At 32.4% G+C, this 21,704-nt stretch overlaps 1 protein-coding gene across 3 annotated transcripts in view; it reads right to left on the minus strand.

Annotated features, from left to right (window-relative positions):
- Positions 1-896: 896 nt before the first annotated feature.
- LOC115224574 (glutamic acid-rich protein) overlaps positions 897-21,704 on the minus strand; it is a 33,086-nt gene continuing 12,278 nt past the window's right edge. For 2 of the 3 annotated variants that reach the window (XM_029795503.2, XM_036512970.1), the window contains 7 exons: positions 17,471-17,563; positions 8,544-8,689; positions 7,867-7,948; positions 6,792-6,842; positions 5,706-5,769; positions 4,294-4,415; positions 897-2,157 (listed from right to left, as the gene is read on the minus strand). In XM_029795503.2, coding sequence (XP_029651363.2) covers positions 1,558-2,157; positions 4,294-4,415; positions 5,706-5,769; positions 6,792-6,842; positions 7,867-7,948; positions 8,544-8,689; positions 17,471-17,563 — 1,158 coding nt within the window. In that variant the 3' untranslated portion in view covers positions 897-1,557. The remainder of the gene's footprint in view (positions 2,158-4,293; positions 4,416-5,705; positions 5,770-6,791; positions 6,843-7,866; positions 7,949-8,543; positions 8,690-17,470; positions 17,564-21,704) is intronic. The other variant, XM_036512959.1, reaches the window with a different exon arrangement.

Genomic DNA, 21,704 nt, shown 5'->3' on the forward strand with positions numbered 1-21,704 from the left:
GTTTTTCATCAATTCATCCAACTACAATGCTGAGATAGTTCTAAATATTTACTGTCATAAAACAAATTCAATTATGGAATTTATGATAAATTTAAAATGTCTGACTTTAAGCTGTACAAATCATGAATGAACAAAAAAAATTATTGTATATGAAACATAATAGAGTTTTCATATGGCTGATTATTCAAAATGTTACTAAGGTAATATTTTAAAGCTCTAAATTTACTTCTGAATCATATCAACATCAAACCACTTATATGTTATTTCTCTTCAATAAAAATGAAACAACACAAAAAAAAAAAATCCAAATACTAACAACTTTGGCTAATTGCTTTTTTTTTTATACACTTTCCCACAAAGTCAACAGAATCACAGATTTAAAAATAGATTTTCAGATAAAAATCTGAACCACTGACAGAAAGGTATGGTTCAGATTTTAAAAGTTTTAAGTGATAATTATAATGTCAGCATTTGGTAAATAACTTTAATAAGATTTAAGTTCCAATGTAGTAAAAAAAAAAATTAGAGGAAACAAAACTCAGAAAGTAGCAACAATAGACCTCTTGGTGGGTTACAAATTCCCTACTGCATGATGGATTTTACCTGCTACAGTGGAAAAGACTGCATAAATAATGTTTCTTTAGGCATCTCTCCTTATGCCAGTGAAACCTTTCTGCTTGAGTAGTTGTTGATATTAACCCTTTAGTATTTAAACCGGCCAAAATAGCTAATCTGTTTTATGTTCAAACTGACCAGATTCAGGCTCTCACACCTACCTTACAATGTTATTCTACATTAAGTAATTACACCATCAAGCTCTTGAAGATATGAGATAATGCATGATTAATTCAAATCAATGGGAATCAATAAGCATTATGTTTGATAGAATAATCTGAACACTAAAGGGTTAATTAGTAATAGTATTAATAGTTTGTTTCTTACAATAACAGTGATTTCCATTTGATATGTGTTTCTGTCAGCTGAATTTTAAGAAAATACCCATAAAGTAATATCATTTTAATATTTATGTTGCTATCTTAAAATCTGAAAATTAGCATGTGTGTGTATAAACAAAATCAATTTTATGGTAGGTCTCAATTAGTGATAATTCTTTTATGATCTTTATATTAAAAATTTGATATCATACAGGTCCACTAAAAATGATTGCTCACTTTAAGACTAAACTTCTGCTACCCAACAAGCCCAACACCCTAGTTTGACTAGATGTAAAGAAAAAAAAAAGATTAGAATAAAAAAGAAATTTAAAAAATTTAACAGAAGAAAAAATTTAAATAGACAATGAAAGAAAGAAACATATTCTCTATCTACATTCTTACAAAACATAATGCACAACTGTGTCTCAGTCCTAACAAAATATTAAACAGAAGTATAAGAGACTATATATATATATATATATACACACATATATATATGTATATTTATGTATGTATGTATGTATGTATGTGTGTGTGCATGCGTGAAATGAGCATGTGTAATGACTGAATGGTTATGACTTGAATATTTCAAAGGAGACATGGTAGTGGTGATAATGGCAAATTATTTCTTTCCCTTGCCACGACCACGTCCCCGGCTTCTACTTCGGCTTCTTGTTTTTGTACTGACAACTGGAACTTCTTCCTCTCCTTCAATGGGGAAAACCTCATTTTTCCTTTCCATCTCCTCTTCGATTGCTGGCCGTTCATCAGCTTCCTCTACCCTCTCAATCTGTTCATCAAGCACAGCAGTTTCCTCTTCCTCTTTCCTCTCTTCCACTTCTTCACACTCCTCATGTTCGACCTCCTCATTTACTTCCTCCTCTAGCTCTTCTTCCAAGTCTTCAATATTATTATCCTCATCTACAATAGTATCTTCATCTTTACTTTCATCTATTAAAGTCTTTTCTAATTCTCCCTCATAGTCTTGATTTTCTTCATCTGATTTCATGTCGGCTTCAAGGCGTTCATCTTTAATTTCTTCATCCTCATCATCTTTACAAGCATCTTCCTCCTCCTCCTCATCATCATCTTCAATATGTTCATCATCAACATTTTCTCTTTCTTCTCCATTCTCATTGTTTGGGTTGTCTTCATCTTTCTCCATTTCAGCTTCAGCAGCTTCCGCCTTTTTCTTAGCTTCAATCTTTTCACGGATGATTTTCTGAAAACAGAAGAAAAAACAACATTGCCTAAATATTTTGCAAATCTTTTCTCTACAGTAATTGGAATAATATCTCAATTCAAAATCTCTAAACCATGCTGGTCATTATATTAATTCTGTCCTAACCTCGATGTTGCATAATTGTCATGCAAGATGTCCTTTGTTTCCAATTTTCCAAGGCATGTCTTGTCACAGGAAAATATTATATTGGGAAATAGGTGAGGGTTGGCAACAGGAAAAGCATCCTGCTGTAGATCAGTCATGTGATAATGACTAATATATACCCATTATTCATTTTTATGTCTGTTTTCCCAGGCTAACACAGGTTAGACATATATATTAGGTTTTATAGTCGGTGCCCTTCCTGTTGCTAACATTCACTTGTTTTTCAAGTAAAGGATCTCTTATTTCTCATGATTTCAAAGGCATGAAATATGCAGATGATTTGCTGACAGCAGAAGTGGTAACAATGACACTGCTTGTAGCAAACAATTTTTATAGAGTGCAAATTTAAACAAATAGACACATACATGCAAAGAGACATACAAATTTCCATCAACCAAATTCACTCACAAAGACCTTTGGTTAACCCAAGAAGACAACTGCTCAAGGGGCCACATAGTAAAACCAAACCCAAAAAGCACATGGCTGGGCAACAAACTTCTTAACAACACAACCATTTATATATATATATATATATATATATATATATATTACTTCATCTTGTCATATGATTGCTGTCTTACATTCAGCCTGATTGTCTTGATTTACTTTCATTAATGAATAGTGAGACATCTGTACATCATTAGATTTAAGTGACAAAAGATGGTACAACACTTCTGCTGCTCCCTCAGTTTCCATGGTAGGTTCCAGCAACAAGCATTGCAAGATGACCGGTACTATTTTCACTGCAAATTTTATGTAAAAGTATCTTTCTCTGATACCTTCCTCCATGGCTTTGTCAAAAATAATGGAATCCTCCTCTACTCCTGAGAAATTTATTTAACCTGTAGATGGGACCTGGACAAGTCAGAACAGACTTGGGAGTGATGGTACCACACTTACCACAACTCTAAAATTGGAGCCTAACCACTGGATGCAGTTTAATGTCATAATCAGATACACACACAGACACTGACATGCATATAAATGGAACATAAAAATGAGATATGAAGTCTACAAGATGCATTGCAGGCTGCAGGTCTAAGAGGTCAGCAGCTCTGAATAAGAACTGAAACAGGGTAGAGGGGACACAGCAGTAGTCCTACTGGAAACAGCCTTTTCATAGCCAGTATCACAATAAAGATAAAATCCAGCCAGCTCTCAATAAAAGATAGCCCAAGCAATGAAATTGGACAGTTTTCTCTGTTGCTATGTGTACAAGAAGGTACAGACTGTAATGAGTGATGACTCGTTCAACTAGGGAAAATGGACAAAAGCTGTTGATGACATGCTGTAATTATAATAAATTATGCAGATTCAAAATTACCAAACAAATTATGTGGCTTCTGCTTTTATGATCATTTGCAAAGTTAAAATTTAATATATTTCGCTATATATCGAACAACAAATACTGGTAAAAATGAATGCATCTTTGTGTCTGCATTTTTATACACTAACAGGGCTTGAACTGATGGTTACAGCACAAGTCAGATTTCATTTGAGGTTACCACCCACTCTGTTAGGTGCATCAAGGATCGACACATCCATATATGACATTTCTGACAGTTTCTATGGCTGAATGCATTTCCTATTGTCACTCCCTTTACAGAATATTCTGAATGCATATTTATCATGGTACCAACACAATAGAGGTTACCATTTCCTCAGTAGGACTAAAGATTCCCTTCTTCCTGTAGAGAGAGAAATAATTCACTTTCACAATAACTATTTAAACAAACTTTTATACAGTGCTTTAACTGAAAACACATAAACCTATCTTTAGATTCCACAGTCTACTCAGAATGGGAAAGAGATTTAGTCATAAAAAACATGCATGGTTAAAAAAAGAAAATAGCAGCAAGAACTGTATAAATTCAGTTCTCTGAAAATTCATTTTTACTTCATGTGGACATCTTCACTGTTTATAAAAGAGAGAATAAATCAAATGACATCAGAAAATATTTTTTGCTTTACCTCAAATTTTTCGAAGTGACTCTTTGATTGGCAATGGGTGTTTTTCGCAGCATTCTCATTATTATAGAATTTATGACATAACTTGCAAAAATAACCAGATACAGCAATAATATAATTCTGACCTATAAAGGAGGAAAAAAAAACATTATGAAATTAAATGTATGAAATGCAGCACATGACTCCGTCTTATAACTGCTGAGCAAAGTGCTTTAGTTTGTATGTTTTTAAGAATTGTTATTATGAATGTAGTCAAGTCAGATGGGTAATTATTTGGACAGTCAAATATATTCTTATAACTACATAAACCATAAAGTCATCAAGGAAACTGGTATGATCAATCATTAGATGAAGTTGATAGTCTCTGTTACCTCAATCTGATATAGTAGAAAGAGTTAGAAGCAGCAGCTAAGAGTTGTTTGAAAGTCTATTAGCAACAAAAGGTTTCTCTCTTTATATGAAAAATATGTAAGAAATATGATGCTACAGAGTAGAGAAACATAGACATTAATGTGGAAAACAAATGGAGATAGGAAGGAAATGAGATGAACACGACCTGTTGGGAGTAATGTTAACCTGAATGAAAGATTATAAGAGAGCTGAGAGAGAGGTGCTAAAATATGCAGAAAAATTTATTGCTGGTATGGTCATGCAATGTGATTGGACAATGAATGCTAAATAGAAAAATGCTTTCAATGAAAGGTACCTAAAACAAGGGTCAGATCAAGATATAATTATAGAAGAGATGGTAAAAAACTGAAATGAATGGTAATATGCTGGATTGCAAACCAATGCAACTCTTGTCATAAGAAAAAATCAGACATTGAAACATTATGATCATTTTCCCCCCCTTACCTTTGTACCAAAAATAGCATTTTCTTTTAATCAATTGAATTATAAAAATTTCCCAACAATTATATTTGTGGCACGTAAAAAGCACCATCCGAATCGTGGCCGAAGCCAGTGCCGCCTCGACTGGCTTCCGTGCAGGTGGCACGTAAAATGCACCAATCCGACCGTGGCCGATGCCAGCCTCGCCTGGCACCAGTGCAGGTGGCACGTAAAAAGCACCCACTACACTCACGGAGTGGTTGGCATTGGGAAGGGCATCCAGCTGTAGAAACATTGCCAGATAAGACCAGAGCCTGGTGCAGCCTTCTGGCTTCCCAGATCCCTGGTCGAACCGTCCAACCCATGCTAGCATGGAGAACGGACGTTAAACGATGATGATGATTGAATCATTGCTTTTCTTAAAAATAAGTTTGCATGGATTAAGGATGTATAAATTTGGGTTTGTTAATGCTTACTAGGACTGACAATATTATTATCTCAAAATGTTATGCTTGAAAACTTGATTAAAATGTCATTCTTGGAAAATTTCATTAAACAGAACCAAATCAATAAAGAATAATCACCATATGTTTTGTTTTCTTCATATTCTGGTACCTCAGAATATTCTTCCATCTTATGACCCTTTCTCTACAAAAAAAAAAGTAAAACACAAACAGGAATTATAAGACACATTCAATACCATCAACATGTTTAATGTTAGTCTAAGATCATGAAGTTTATGTAAACAACAATACCTTTAAGCTAATTCATAAACTGTCTTTAAACCATTGCTATAAACCAATCAAGCTTACCACCAGAATATCCCTACCAGTTCATGATCTGTACATCTTATGTAACTGAATTATGCTTTCTTTGAATTTTTAATCAACAACAAAAGCGGATAACCATGAAACCCATTCCAAAATTGATGAAAAGGTAGAGAATATTTGTGAAGAAATCCTTTATAATACTGGTTATATTCTAGTTTTAAGAAAGAACTTGAAATCATTTTCAAAAGGTATTTGTCTTCACATTACCACCAACAAAAAATAATGGCAGATTAAATTATAAATGACTAATGAGCAATCTTTTCTGAATTGTTTCTTTGCACAAGATTTTCTTCTACACCAATGCAGTCCAAATTACAACACCCCAACTCCTTCATGTGATTAATATTGTGGGATGGTCTTAAAAAAACAAATCAAGCTTCAGACATTGCAGCTGTTCAATTGTTGCAAAAGTAATGAAGTGCTGAAGAAGTTACATCTGTCAGTTACAGCAACAATGCCAATATATCTGTTTGTGTTCAATAGTGTTTAGATAGTGGATAAATTTTAGAAACATTTGGTTGTGTTTCATGCATCTTAGCCAGTTCTAGCAGTTGTTTCTCTATTCAAATTACAATAGAAATTTAAAAAAAAAAAAAAAAAAATCCAGATAGGTTAACTACCGATGAGAAGATCCTATAAATTAGGACAAGTATCAAAATAACTTAATCCTATAATAGTTAATTTTCACAATTTAGAAATTCACTACAATACATACCAATGTTAATTATGAGATTTAGGGAAATAACAAGAATCCTCCAGAATCAATGAGTTTTCATTACCTTAACTTTTCAGGATTTTTATATTATAGCAATGTAGATGTGGTAGAAATTCTATACTAACCTGAAGCCCAGAACTGACTTTATTGTTGCCATATACTTCAAGGACACGTTGCTGAAGAAATAAACATAAAATTCCAAAATAAAACAAAAATCACAAATTTGTATTTTTAATTAGAATTTTGATTCACTGACGAGCTCACAAGAGAGTAAATACATGCAATTTTTTTTACACCAAAATAGTTTTACAACACTAGATTATTACATATAATAGTTCATCAGTAGTTCAAATGATAGCTTTATATATGTGTGTGTGTGTGTGTGTATACATAAGGCCTCACATTTACAGGAGAAATTAGCGTATACCTTTCATGATGAATTGAAGTGATTTCAACCAGGAAAAAAAATCATATTTTGAGCTCAACTTATTGAAAGCATCCCTATAATTTATGACATTTTCCTCTACATAATATATCAACATTTTAATTTTTTTGATTGTGCAATTCTTGTCTTGGAGAAGTAAAGTAAAAGTTGTCATAATTTAATGTAGATATAGTGTGTTAAAAAATGGTATTTTCTACTTTTAGAACTTTAGATGTATTGGAATAGCTTACAAACTCGTATTCCAATGGAAGAACTATACAATTTATAACCAGCTTCATAATCCAAGAGTTGGTATCATTGATAGAACTACTAACTCAATCAGTACCAAGCATTTTTCCCAACATGCAAAAAGTACAACTTTGCATATATGGCGGTACTTTACATTTTATTTAGATGTAATACCAAACAACTACATTAAACTACAACAGTGTACATTAGATACAATTTGTTGGATTTTAAATGTGAACTTTAGCAAAGTGCCATTGAAACGGAGAAGAGAGAGAATATTCCTAATTTTACTAACATGTTTTGTAAAAAGGACCTAAAAATGATCTAATATAAAACTGAATTTACTGCTTTCCTTCTAATATGCAGGTAGTATATTCTGCTATGTAATTATTTACTCTGGATTTTTTCTTTCAGATGTCATACAAAAAGTTAAATTTCCATCAGCTAGAAAGCATTGTATCTATTTACTAATAAATCCAATACAGTAAACTGATTACAATCTTTAAAAATAAAAAAATAAAAAATACCTGATGTTCTTTAGTCTGTCTGTGTTTATTGTAAGGAATACTGAGATTGAGTTCACAAACACTGCAATAATGTTTCTTTAAACTGAAACAGAAAAAATATATGAACACTAATAAATATCACCTTATAAATAAACACAGTCAACCAACTTGAGACAATTAAGTTGAAGAAAGAATATTAAATTATTTACATATGCAGTCTTCTCTTGTTTAATAAACAGGCAAACAAAATGAACTCACAAATGCATTAGCAATAATGAAATACATTTTACTATAAATATCTACAGAATGAAGGAAAATTAGTTAATATAAAAATCATGATATTACTGAACTATAAATTATTTCAACCTAATCTTAGATTTAGGAATAGTCAAATAATTTAATCCAACTTAGATGTTTATGTGACAAGAAATCAATATCTATTGTTCAAGAAACACATTCTCTTAACAGAAGAGTAGCAGATGGTCTAATAGAATTGAACTTGTTCAAACTTATTAATATCTGGTATTAAACTTATCATTAAACTTCAATATTATGATATTGAAGCAAAGAGATCATTTAAAGCAGATGCTATTTTTTTTTTTAAATTATTTATTGGAACCCTACTGAATATAAAATCAATAAACATATTTAAAGGACAATCATTAAAAAAAATATCATATAAATGAAAATATACATACAGATCACCACCTCTTTTTTCAATATTTCGCAAATGTTCTTCTGCTTTCAACCGGACAAACAACTGTGAAGACTTTTGTTGATGTAAATTAGCAAGATCATCCATACGAGAACGATGTTTGGTACCACGCATGTGATTTTTAAAGTTCTACAAATAAAAGCAAAGTTATCAAGTATTATTTCCAATTTAGTGTCTCAAGCAATAAATTGATAAGAAAAGTATAAATCATATACATACACACACATTTATACATCCAAAATATATTGCAACTTCATAACCTACATAGTATTATAGCAACACTAGTCCGATATATTACATTTTCTTAATCACAAGACATTAGATGTGACTGTGACCTCTAGGCCATCTCCCAACCAACATGACCCTTGGTGAATGAATTTACAGCTTCCATATTCTTTCCACCTCAAAAGAACTTGTGCAAAACAAGCTGACAACAAGCTTCTCTCAGACATGTTAGAAATTGCGGCCAAATCTCTTTCAAATCACACCCTTCTTTCCTTACATAGACACCCAGTGACTTCTTCAAGTGTTATATGTTGGTTAAGGAATTTTCATAAGGACTTGATCACAACCTGTCTTAAAAATGAAAGGACAAACTGGATTGACAAAAAGGGTAGCTGGTTACAGCTCAAACAACTTTGACCATAGGTTCGTATTGCTTGAGCTGACCTGGGCTAAACAACTTCCCAGGCAATTATATTTCTAAATCTATATCACCACAATAAAAATACAAACAACACATATAAGAGAGAAGAAACAAACTATCAATACATTAAAAAATATTTCCTATAAAATATCAATGATTATCATTCAACATTATATTCATAGCAAAAAAATTATGCATCACACTTCACAAATAAACTAACACAACAAGTATACATATTTCAGATACACTCAGACAAGGAAAAAGAGTATTAAAATAAACCATTTTTAAGAAATTTCTTTAAACCCTTTCACTGTGGAACTAATAAACAAAGTAGATAAAGAGAAATCAAGAAACAAGCAGAATGACAGAAACCATTGTTCTAAGTTTTACATAAAAGCAATGACTTCACTTGGCTAATATTATACCTTTAGTCAAGATACTATATTAAACAAAATAATTAGTTACTAATTATAATGTTTAGGTAGTAGATCTCAAAACCAAACAAAAATATACTCCAAACTAAGATCAAAAAACTTATGCAAAGAGCTATTTTTTAAATAATTTAGCAATGACTATACACAGTGACTGGCTTAGCTAGGTGGTTGCAATAAAAAATCCTAAGCTTTTACTGAGCAAAGAACATTATTGCTTTACTAAAGAATGGGTACCACTTCCATCTTCAAACTTGAGCAGCAGGTGTTTAGAAACCATAAAAAAAAAAAAAATTTTTAAAAAGACTAGAATATCAGAATATTCAGAACTATCCAATATCAAATGTCCTTGATATTCTATATCATTACATAGGAAGATAACAATTATCTCAAATTCAAACACAGCATAGAAACCGAAAATTCAATATAAGTATATTTATCAATTTAAAACATAGGGTTCTGTGGTGGAATGAATCTCATAACCTAAATTCTCAGCAAAACAGTACATGTAAATGAAAGACTATTTTCACAATCATTCTGCCACTCTACCAAAAAATAAAACCTGAAACCCAATACAAGTTATTCCGCTTATAAGTGGAAAAGCTAATTTGTTTATTGGTACTAGCTAAATAATAATTAAAAATCTGGTTTCTTTTTATAAGAAATATGTAAATTCTATGTATTAAGAACAGAAGTTTTTAATGAAAAACCTTAATTCCACATTACATGTATTTAATATAAGAAATTAGAAATGTCCAACAATGTATGCGACATTAATATGTATAGGATAGTCAGCAGAAAATGAGTTTACTCAGAGTAAAATAGCTACATTTTCACTATAAAAACAAGAAGAATGTTACAGAATACAATCACTTGAAAACTGTCAAGGAAGGGATTTCAGTTGAGATCGTATACTTTGGAGCCATTTTGATAACTTCAAACATGCTACTACATGGATTACTTTATTCTTCATACATATGGTATTATTAAGACAATATATAGCTTCATATTATAGAACAAATATTGTTTTAGTTCTTTTACTATAGTTATGTCAGGGTATTACTTTCAAAGGTTTAGTCAATTGCATATAAATCGACCACTAAAGACGAGGATGATTGTTCACTAAATTTAAAACTTGGGGATTCACATTTGACTATGTATGCCAATGTAGGATCAAGTCTGCTCACAATCTAGGCAATCATGTTGTATGAAAAAAAGCAGTGTATTGGTCACTTCGCACTGCTTTTTATGCTTATGTTTAAGTATATATTTTAAATATTTCTACCAAGATGTAATAATATCCTCTCTTTGTAACCTGAAATTAGTTCTTTAAATTTCTTGTTTTCAGTATTCAAAATGTATAAATCAAATTGAAAGAAACATTTCATATTTTTAAATATACCTATTTCATCTAAAAATGGAAGAAATAAAGATTCAAAATAAGTACAGAATGGAAATATATTGATGATGCACATCACAAAGATGAGGTGAGATTTTTATGGAATTAGTCATTTAAGTTTACAACTGCAAAACATTTTAATTTCTGGTGGCCCATTGGAACCATACCCACAAAACTCTCCTAGTACATCACAAAGTTGGTTTGCCATTGCCACTCTCTGAAGTTCAGGTTTCTCCTACAGGAATACAAGAACTCAGTACTAATTTACAGTTTAGGTGGACAGAACCATTTTGAGAGTAAAACCAGTGACAGAATGTGGAATGTTATAGCTTTGAAGCTATAACTTAATACAGTCGTTCCTGCACCCAACTTTTTCACATATCAATATTAATTGCATCAAAATTGATCTGATGCAGTTTTAAAATGTGAATATAGAAGATTTCTAAGGCAATCTGCCATTTACACTCTCCCTCTAAACATGAGTAACAGTCAGTGACTGAGTCCATAATATAATTGAAGTAATTTACACTTCCATACTCAATCTAACTGATAAGTCATAATGATGAATGAGTTTGAATAGGTGACATTGAATCAATTAAAAGTTTTAAAATCATAAACAACAAATCATTTTTCAGTCAACAATAAAGTACCAACAACCACTAATATAATGTCTTTATCTTGTATTTTTACAGACTTGACAAGCTCCTACTTTGCATACTATTTTGTTGCACTATAAAGAATCACAAGAAAACTTAAGCCATACTGATTAGTAAAATTGAAGAAATTCACTTTCTTTTACAGAATGCACCATAAAAATAATTTTTTTGAAGCACAATAACCCTTTTTGTGAGTATACTACTAATGAAATGAAAGCCTACTTGTTTATAATTTAGATTGAAAATAATCAAATATATGCAATGAGTGAGTAAAATAACTTTCTCATTATTAAGCGGATGTTTTAAACATGAGCATCCCGGTTTTTGGAATAGGGACTGTGTATTCCTGCATGTAACAAGAGGTGACTCAACCCTTTAGCATTCAGATTACTGTCAAATGTAAGACCCATTTATTCAGATTGTTTTGACTTAATCATGCATTATTTCATAGCTTCAAAATTTTGATGATGCAAATATTTATTTTTAGAATGACATTGTAGGGTAGGTGAGAGAGGTAGGATCTGGCCAGTTTGAACATAAAACAGGTAGAATATTTGAGCAAGATATGACCAGTTTAAATGCTAAAGGTTAAAAAGCAATTAACATTAAGAGGGACATCCAGTCATAAATCACTCGCAAAAAGTTCACTCCAGCTCATGACAGCATGGATAAACGAACTTGAAAATTATGATGATGTTTCAAGTAACTAAAGGTTCTTACATATAATTATCATGGAAAGTTTTTATTTAATAATAATAGTAATAATAATAATTGTGTACAGTGCTCAGGTGCACTACAACTCATCTAAAGTGTATATATAATCAGGTGTAGTTTCGACGGATTTCGGGAAGCATGAGGGCCTTAAAGGATGCAGTGTCATGGCAGTCAACAACTGATGCAGGCAGTTTATTCCACGCTTCAACAACCCTGAGCGTGAAAAAATGTTTCCGAAAGTCATGGGAGCTGTGCTGTTTTCTGACTTTGTAGGCATGTCCACGTGTGTTAGACACATGGAGATCAAAAAGGTGTTCAGTGTTGTTGTTGGTGAGGTGGTTGATAACCTTGTGGGTGTTTACCAAGTCCGTCGCTAGACGCCGGAGCTTCAGTGAATCCATGCCCAGGGAAACAAGGCGCTCAGAATATGGTAGGTGTCTGATGGAGGGTATGCATTTGGTTGCACATCTCTGGACAGATTCCAGGAGGTCAATGTTCTGAGCAAGATAGGGATTCCAAACTGATGATGCGAATTCCAAGTGTGGTCGTACCATAGCTGTATACAGTTTTAAATAGATGGCTGGAGAGCGGCTAACAAAAGTCTTGCTGAGTGATGCCAAGACACCCTCGGCCTTCTTGACAATTTTAGAGATATGCTTTGTCCAACGCAAATCACTGCTGACAGTGATGCCTAGGTCACGCTCGCAAGAGGATTTCTTGATATCAGTGTTGTGGAGGGAGTATGTGGACGCAGGGTTTTTTCTCCCAAAATGCATGGTGGTACACTTGTCCACAGCCAGTTTCAGTTGCCAGTCTGTGATCCATTGCTGCATTGTGTCTAGGTCTGATTGCAGGAAAGAGTTGTAGACATTTAAATATGATCACTTTAAAATGAATGAGTTTATATTACAGAAGCACAAGTGATTTCTGGCTGACTGGTATTGAAAGGGTTAAGATAACTTACTCTGCACACATGTAAACTACATGGCAGGGCAGAAGTAAAATTTCAAGAGTTGTAAACAAAACTTGTATTTTTGTACTTTCCAAATTTCCAGTGGCAAGAAGCTTCAGTTACAAAATGAAATATTTTAAGTACTAAAATTGATGTTTGAAGCCGTTCTTGAATTCTTATGATACACAAGAAATTTACAAACAAATTAATTTTTATCCAACAAATGTATATTATCTTTTAATCATCTTTAACCCTTTCGTTACTGTATATATTTTGGGATGCTCTGCGTTTCTTTCAATTACGTTAAATATAACAAAGAATTTAGTAAAATAACTCAGTTATTATTCAGCTAGTGTTGGGAACATAAACTGTGATTAAAGTTTGGTTGAAGATTTTAATTCAAAACTTATGAAAACAAGACATTTGTACTCAGAGCCAGAGCTGATTTCAGCCAGCTTGGTAACGAAAGGGTTAAATAAAACAAATTTTAATAGCTGAATTCTTTGTAACATTTTACTTCACTTAGCTTCAAATAGTTTCTAATTTTTTTAATACCCATTTTTAAGTAGTTAGCTTTAGCAGATTGGATAAGAGAAAAAGATATCACTAAGAGAGATCTCTAAGAAATTACTTTCTAAGCTTATCTCCAACTACAAGATAGAAAGTAGCAAAACTGTCTGAAATTATCAGGAAACATATCATAAAGCAATGCACTTCTACAAACAGAAAAGCAAAATAAACTAATAGATAGAACAATTGTTGGGTACAAACACCCAACAAGTACCTTATCTTGACTATTTAAAAAATGCAGACTAGATGATGATGTATATACAAACAACCTTGAGTCAGAAGGTAAAATATGGTGGTAACTTTCTTCCAAAGCTACAAAACTTTCATGGGATGTCAAAAAGGGTGTAAAGATCAAATGCATTCAAAAAGAGTTACTTTTCTGCCAAACTTTTGTGAGGTCTTCATATTTTTTGAAGATAAAAAAGCATAGATACTGCTAATAGTGTGACACAAGTAAAACCAAATACCCGGCAAAATTATAACAGTATAAAGAATGCAAGACTTCCTCAAATCTTTGCAAAAGCAATCCAAGTAGAACAAAGACCCCCAGAGATCATATGATTGGACAGTAATTTGTTAAGTATATCTGTTGTTTTCTTTCTCATTTGTTCCTCCGTGCTACACTGAATGAAGTGTTGCTCTTTCTGTAGCAGAGAGTATTAACAAAACCTGTTGTCAATCAAGAAAGCTTAGACAAACAAGCTTTGTAACAATTAGAAATTTTAAACTGAATATTTATTAATTATATCTCATCAGTCTAGTAGAACCTCCCATGGTCATGAATGCTGCCTCCCTTCCTCTGACTATTAATACAATATCGATAAATGAATATGCTTGTGTGTATATTTGTCTTGACACCATGGTTGTAAATGAGCATCACCATCCTACAAGTGGCGTTGTTCATTTCCCGTCTTCTGTGAAAAACAGGTTTGGCCATGGGGAAACATGATCTTGGTTGATTACAGGTGAGAAGTGGTGACAGGAAGGGCATTTGGACATAGAAAAATGTACCTCAATAAATTCTATCTGACCCATGCAAGATTGAAAATGCAGAGGCTAAATGAAGGTGATGATGAAAATAATCTATATGGGGAATGCAGAGCATATTAGTAGTTTAATACAAACCATAAATACTTTAACAACAAACACAATACAAACCATAAAGCAAAGATGTATTTATATCCGTTAAGTAAAAACTTCTTTGTATAAACTCACTGTCACCACTTTGTAAGAGAAACCACTTTTCAATAGCAATCATAAACTGTACAAGGAGAGAGGATTGAAGGAAAACCAAAGAAATGTTATACATTTTCAGATCAACTGACATTCTAAGATTATCCAAATAGTCTATCTCAGATATTTCTGTTGTTGCAAATGTCAATGGATCATAGAAAGAGAGAAACTGAATTTGAGAAATAAATTTTCAAGAGTCACTGACCAAGAATCTTCATAGGACACATTTCCTTTGTAAAAGAAACATTATAATGCCTAAGCTTTTGAAAATAAAGAAGACCTTTTCTCATGAAAAATAGTCTTTTAAAACTATACTTTTTTTGAGAACTCTCAAAGCATTATAAGCATTATTATGATACCTTCTTAATGATGTTATAACTGTGTCTTCACCAATACTTACTTTTAATTGTTTTGCAATATACTTTTAAAGTATATAACAAAACAATTGGAAATACTGGAAAATTGATTAGGCCTAAACACAAATACACATCATTTCATATTACTGAAATACATCACATACACACAAGTATAAACAATATACAATGCCCAAACACACACATGCATACAATCTATATACAGCACATGAATACACAGTTAATAAAAGTATACACGAATGTGCATATAGTAAAAGGTATACATGACTTATATTTCAATTAAATTATATAAACAATATACATCACAAACACAAATATTTACATAAAATATACATCACACACTTCCACTTAGGTACAGATGGCAATGTAGATACTACACATGTACACATGTATGTACAGGCAATATTTGTAAAACACACACCCACACAAACTATTCACATACTGTTTGAAAACAGAAGCACTTGCAGGCAACATACACTACATGCATACACATATGTATATAAAAACAATATAAATTACAAAGAATATATACAAAAGAGAAATGCACACTGCACAAATAGATTAATATGTACATATAATACACATTACACATGCACACGCATACAAGTAATATATGCTTACACACACATCTGCAATATGCACTACACACATGTACAAGACTATATTATTTACATGAGATAATATACCTAGCACACATAAACACAGACATTATATACACAAAAAATAAATATTTATTTTGTGTATAAAATATACACACCAAAAACAAATATGTCTGTGTGCAGTAGATATATGCATAATAATGTCTTCTAAATGGTATAGAACTTGAAGGTGAAATTATGTCTGGCTAAACAAAAGAAATATGTTGCAAAAATTCAATTCTTTACAGCCAAAGGATTACTGTCTGATAAATGCAGAGAATTAAAAATGTGTGAAGCAGGCTGTCAGTAACAAAACTAGATTAGTTATGTAATAAAAGCCTTATTTTACTGAAAATATATACAACTGAAGAAAATTGCAGTCAAGCAGCCTCAAAGATAAAGAAAAGAAAATCAATAAAACATTTTTCTTTCCTTTTCAACACATGTGGCAGACATAAATGATAGTTTTAGAAGGGTTCTAATTTTTTTTCACTATACAAGTTAGGCAGAAAAATTCTTTCTTGTGAGTAAATTTGTTATAAGAGCGAGTATTAGAACATTGATAACCATCATATCTGCAGTTCAAAAGCTTTGAGAGAAAAGTATAATACAAGAAAACAGATATTGTAAGAAAGAATTAAACAGAGAGACATTGAAAGGATATTAAAATGATAAAAGCATGCATGTAAAAATATCCATGTTTAAAGAAATTGAAGTAAAATGTTTTTATAAATGAAGGAAAGAATGGATAGTGGATTTTACTAAAACAGTTAATGTACCAAAGAATTCACAAAATAGAGCATAAGCCAACAGGGGAACCTCAATGTGGTTGTTTGACCTGCTAGAAACAGCAGCCAAACCTCCTTCAAATCACGCCCTGCCATCTTAAAAAGAGATACGTTGGATAATGTAGTTCTAGGTTCCCTGCACATAGGAAAAAGATGAGATGGTCAGGGCTGGAATGCCTTTGATCATAGGTCTGCTCAATCAGGGTTGACCAAGGGTTACACAACAACAAAAACAAAACGGAGCATAGCCAAACCTAAAAGAACAAGGAATAAATTCAAAATGCAAAAGGAAATATTTATAATTAAGTACACCTAAGTATAATATATGCAGAAACAGAGATAACTTGGAGAAGTAGAGGAAGTAGTTTACTTAATTTGAAACAAATTTCAATAAACTATGTCGTGAGTGGTGAAAAATTCCCAGTCATAAAATGGATGAGAAAGTAGGGGCTTTTTTTTTTCCGTGTGTGCATTTCTAACCAATGGTAGTAATGAATAATATTAGCTACCTTGTTGTTATAACATTCCACAATGCAGGCATGACAGAAATACTGAGACTTTTTGTCAGAACTATCAGCTTTCTCACCATCACTACCAGAGTCCTGGAAAATAAAAGTATGTAAACAATTGATGTGTAAAGAGAAAGAAAGGGTTTTTTTTGTTTTTTTTTTACTACATGAGATACCTTCTAACCCTAGCCTACAATTCTGTAAATATAGCCAGTGAAATCGCAAACAGCAAATAATACTCAAACAAGCATCAAAGGGAATTTTCAGAGGTGGTGTGGCAAGAATAACATTCAAATAAACAGCATCTAAAATAATAAAAATGCATATCTAATAACAGTAGCCAAACCAATTTTCCTAAATTAAATGTAAGCACCTTTCAATCCCAAAGTAATAAGATTAATTGTAGGTCTATACAAATCAAGGCTTGAAATAATGACTTTGGCACAGTGAATTAATGTATTTGATTTTGGAATTTTGTCTATGTAAGTTAATTATTTGGTTAGACAATTTTTGATGATAAATCATAAAAGGAAATTTTATTTCTAAATCTTAGAAAAAAAAAAAAAACTATAAGAAAAAGCACTTGACATTGTGTGATGGTGCCTAAATGTCTACTATAGAAGTGTATCTGACTGGTGAATGGTTAATGCTTCTTTATCTTTAGAAGCCAAGCAGTTGAGAACAATTTCTTAGAGAACAACAAAAATTAGTTTGAGTGAAGAGGAGTGGAGCATTTACTGATTGAGAGGCTAATATACAATTAACATGCAATATGTGAGTGAAATGGTCACTTGTGAACTGAGAAAATTGCAACTGTTAATTATTTGCAGAAACTTTTGAAAGACTTGTATATGTTCAACAATTTAGGTGTGGTATAAAATCCATGATGTTAACTTAATTCCAAAATGATATTAAAGAAACATTTTATGTACAAATGGATGACATGCAAAACAAGATGGGTCCAGGCCATATAAATATACATATTTAACAAAATAAGTATCTGATAATTAATTTGCCATCTAATATTGAATTTTAGCAATGCATCAGAATTCAAAATGTTAAATGGAAAAAGTATGACTCTATGCTAAACAATATGTAAACTGTATAAAAGTAAAGGAATATTATGAAATATTTATCAAGTCTCTAAGCCTTTAAAAAATATATGATTTACAAAAGCTTTATGATTCAAGTTACTTTACATAGGTTTATTATTGTATACTAGTGAAAATAAACTGCCCCTTCTCATGTTCAATTTTTGAAAGAATAATTTTCAATTTAGCATTCTTGCTAAGAAAAAACATAAAGAATGTATTTCCATGTTTCCAGAGATACTAATAATAAAGGCCATAAAATACATTGTGGCTTACACATTATAAAAACATTGAATATACAAGGTACATGTAAAATAAAAATGATACTTTTATATAAATTGTTGCACAAAGCAGTAATGGAAAATAAACAAATTTTAGATGAGCTCAGAAACATTGGGGACATATTTGAACAAAGGCCTTTTCCCTGCAGTTTGTCATGGAGAACAAATTCTCAATGATATAAGGACCTCATTCATGGTGGAAATCAAAGCAGATAAAGCTATAGATGATAGTGTGTAGAATATTGGGTTAAAAACCACATAAACAAAAAAAGTTGAGGGCTACCATGATGAAAATACATATATACAGACACAGAAGTCTGCTTCCTAACTACATAATTTCAGGCCTAGCCCTAGGCTGACCAAAGTCTTGTGAGTGGATTTGGTACATAGACACTGAAAGAAGCCCATTGTGTGTGTGTATTGGTGTCTGGTGCAGCCTTCCAGCATGCCAGTCCAGCATGGACAACAGATGTTAAATGAAGATGGTGATGATGATATATATGTCGTCATTGTCATTTAACAGCTCTTTTTCCATGCTGGTATGGGTTGGCTGGTCTAGAAGACTCCACAAAATTCTATGAATCCACAAGATTCTATGTGGTTTCAACAGCTGGATGTTCTTCCTAATGCCAACCACTTAAGAGTGTACTGGGTGCTTTTCAGCACTGGTGAGGTCGCCAAATACTCACACGATAAGACCCTCAACTGAGTGGGATATAGAATGTAGGGATAAGAAACTGTGATACAAGGTCAAAGCACAGGTATCTTGCTGAAGAGGTGAATACATGGCTTGCATATGAGAGAGAGAGATATGTGTGGTCCAGGTACAAGGTGAATATGAAACAGAACAGGATAAAAGAACAGAAAAGATGGATATGTAGGTAAGTGCACTAAGTAAAAATAATGTGACAGATGATTAGAGATAGGAAATGAGTTGAACACAGAAGATATCAGTTCAACAGAGGAGGGAGTGATGGAAATAGGGTAACATGAATGAATGTTAGAAGATGAGTTGAGGGAAGGCTTGACAGAATTTCAATTCTGCTGAGATGGATGAGTCATCTCAAGCACAGCATATCACCATGCATCTCAGCTACCATCAAGTCTTCTGAGAAGATCAACATCTTGAGGTCAGTCTTCACCACTTTATCCCACATCTTCCTCTTCCACATTTAGTGAATGACACTGTATTCAGCTGTCCTCATCCATCCACATCACAAGACCATACCACATCACATAACCACATCTGATGCCATTTATGCCCAATATATAAGCGTGTGTGTTACTGTCGCCTTGCCTTGATTTCATATGGTTGTAAATGACGGTTACTATAATGCAAACAGTGACCCTTATTTCCAATCTTTCATGAAAAATGTGCCTGGCCATCGGATATTACTTGAAAACAAGAAAAGGTTGGTGACAGGAAGAGAGTCTAGCTGAAGAAAATCTGCCTCAACATATTCTGCCCAACCCATGCAAGCATGGAAAAATGGACATATTAATTATGATGATGCAGGCAATACACTCTCTTGTCTATGTGTATTTGCTATCAATATTTGAACAGATGTATGAGAAAGATTTGAGGTGGATAAAGGGAAGACAAGAGAAATGAAATATATAATCTTAGGTCAAATGCTCAAGCTTCATAAAAATAGTTTTAGATTTATGTGCAAAAATACGCTTTTTTGATAAATGAAATAGAAAAAAATCCCTTAAAAGCAAAACCAGAGCAGAAAGATTACAAAAGCTTTAGCACACAGCAGCCTTAGTGTAAACAAGACTGGACTCAAAATTTATTAAAAAAATGAAAAACTATATATATATATATATATATATATATATTATATATATATATATACACTACCGTCAGAAATTAATTAGCACCCTTGATTTGCTCACCATGAAGCATGGTGGGGGTGGTCTGATGGTGTGAGGGGCGTTCAGCTACAGTGGTGTTGGGCGGCTCTATGCCGTCGAAGGCAACATCAACGCAGCAAAGTACGTTGAGATAGTACGGGATACCTCTTTGGTGGCGAGGAGTACGTGCTGGCCAGTCACCTGACCTGAACCCTATTGAGAACTTCTGGAGTCGATTGGGTAGGGATTTGAATGTGCAGCAATACAGGAACCGACACGAGCTGTTTGGGGCACTTCTTGCTGCATGAGGGGCCATCCCTGCACAGTACCTGCAGGCACTCATAGACAACATGCCGACCCGCGTAGCAGCTGTCATTGCTGCCAAAGGAGGAGCAACAAGATATTGACTAAATTTCACGATTAATAACAATTATGTGGTGTGCTGGGATATGTTTTAATAAATTTTTGATTAAAAACAAGTTCATTTCTGATAATAAGTTAATTAAATTAAGAAAATGTAAGAAAATGTAGAAATTTGAAAAGTGCTAATTAATTTCCGATGCAAGTGTATATATGCACAATAAAGTACAAATATGCATCTCTGCAGAAAACCGTAATATATACTTCAATGTAATGAAAATTGAAATTCATGTAAACTGTTCTAAAATGAAAATCATGGCAGTAAAATGAATATTTTCAAAATCTGTTAATTTTTATGCAAGAAAATCAAGTACATCAAACAGAGCTGTTAATTTTATTATAAACTACAGCATTTTGATATTTTATGTTTTATAAAAATAACGAGACTTTAAATGATGAAATATAATCAGAGTTGAATAAGTGAAGCTTCAGAGAAAACAAAATTAGATATAATAAATAAGCTCATGATAATCTGGACCATGACATCACAGAGAAAAAGAGAACATTAAGAGAATAAACAAGCAGAAAATAATCTGTACTAATCCTCATTTATTTCCCTTTTTGAAAAAATATGAATTATAAGCA

This window comes from Octopus sinensis, linkage group LG2 (genome assembly GCF_006345805.1).
Source record: "Octopus sinensis linkage group LG2, ASM634580v1, whole genome shotgun sequence".
Lineage (NCBI taxonomy): Eukaryota > Metazoa > Mollusca > Cephalopoda > Octopoda > Octopodidae > Octopus > Octopus sinensis.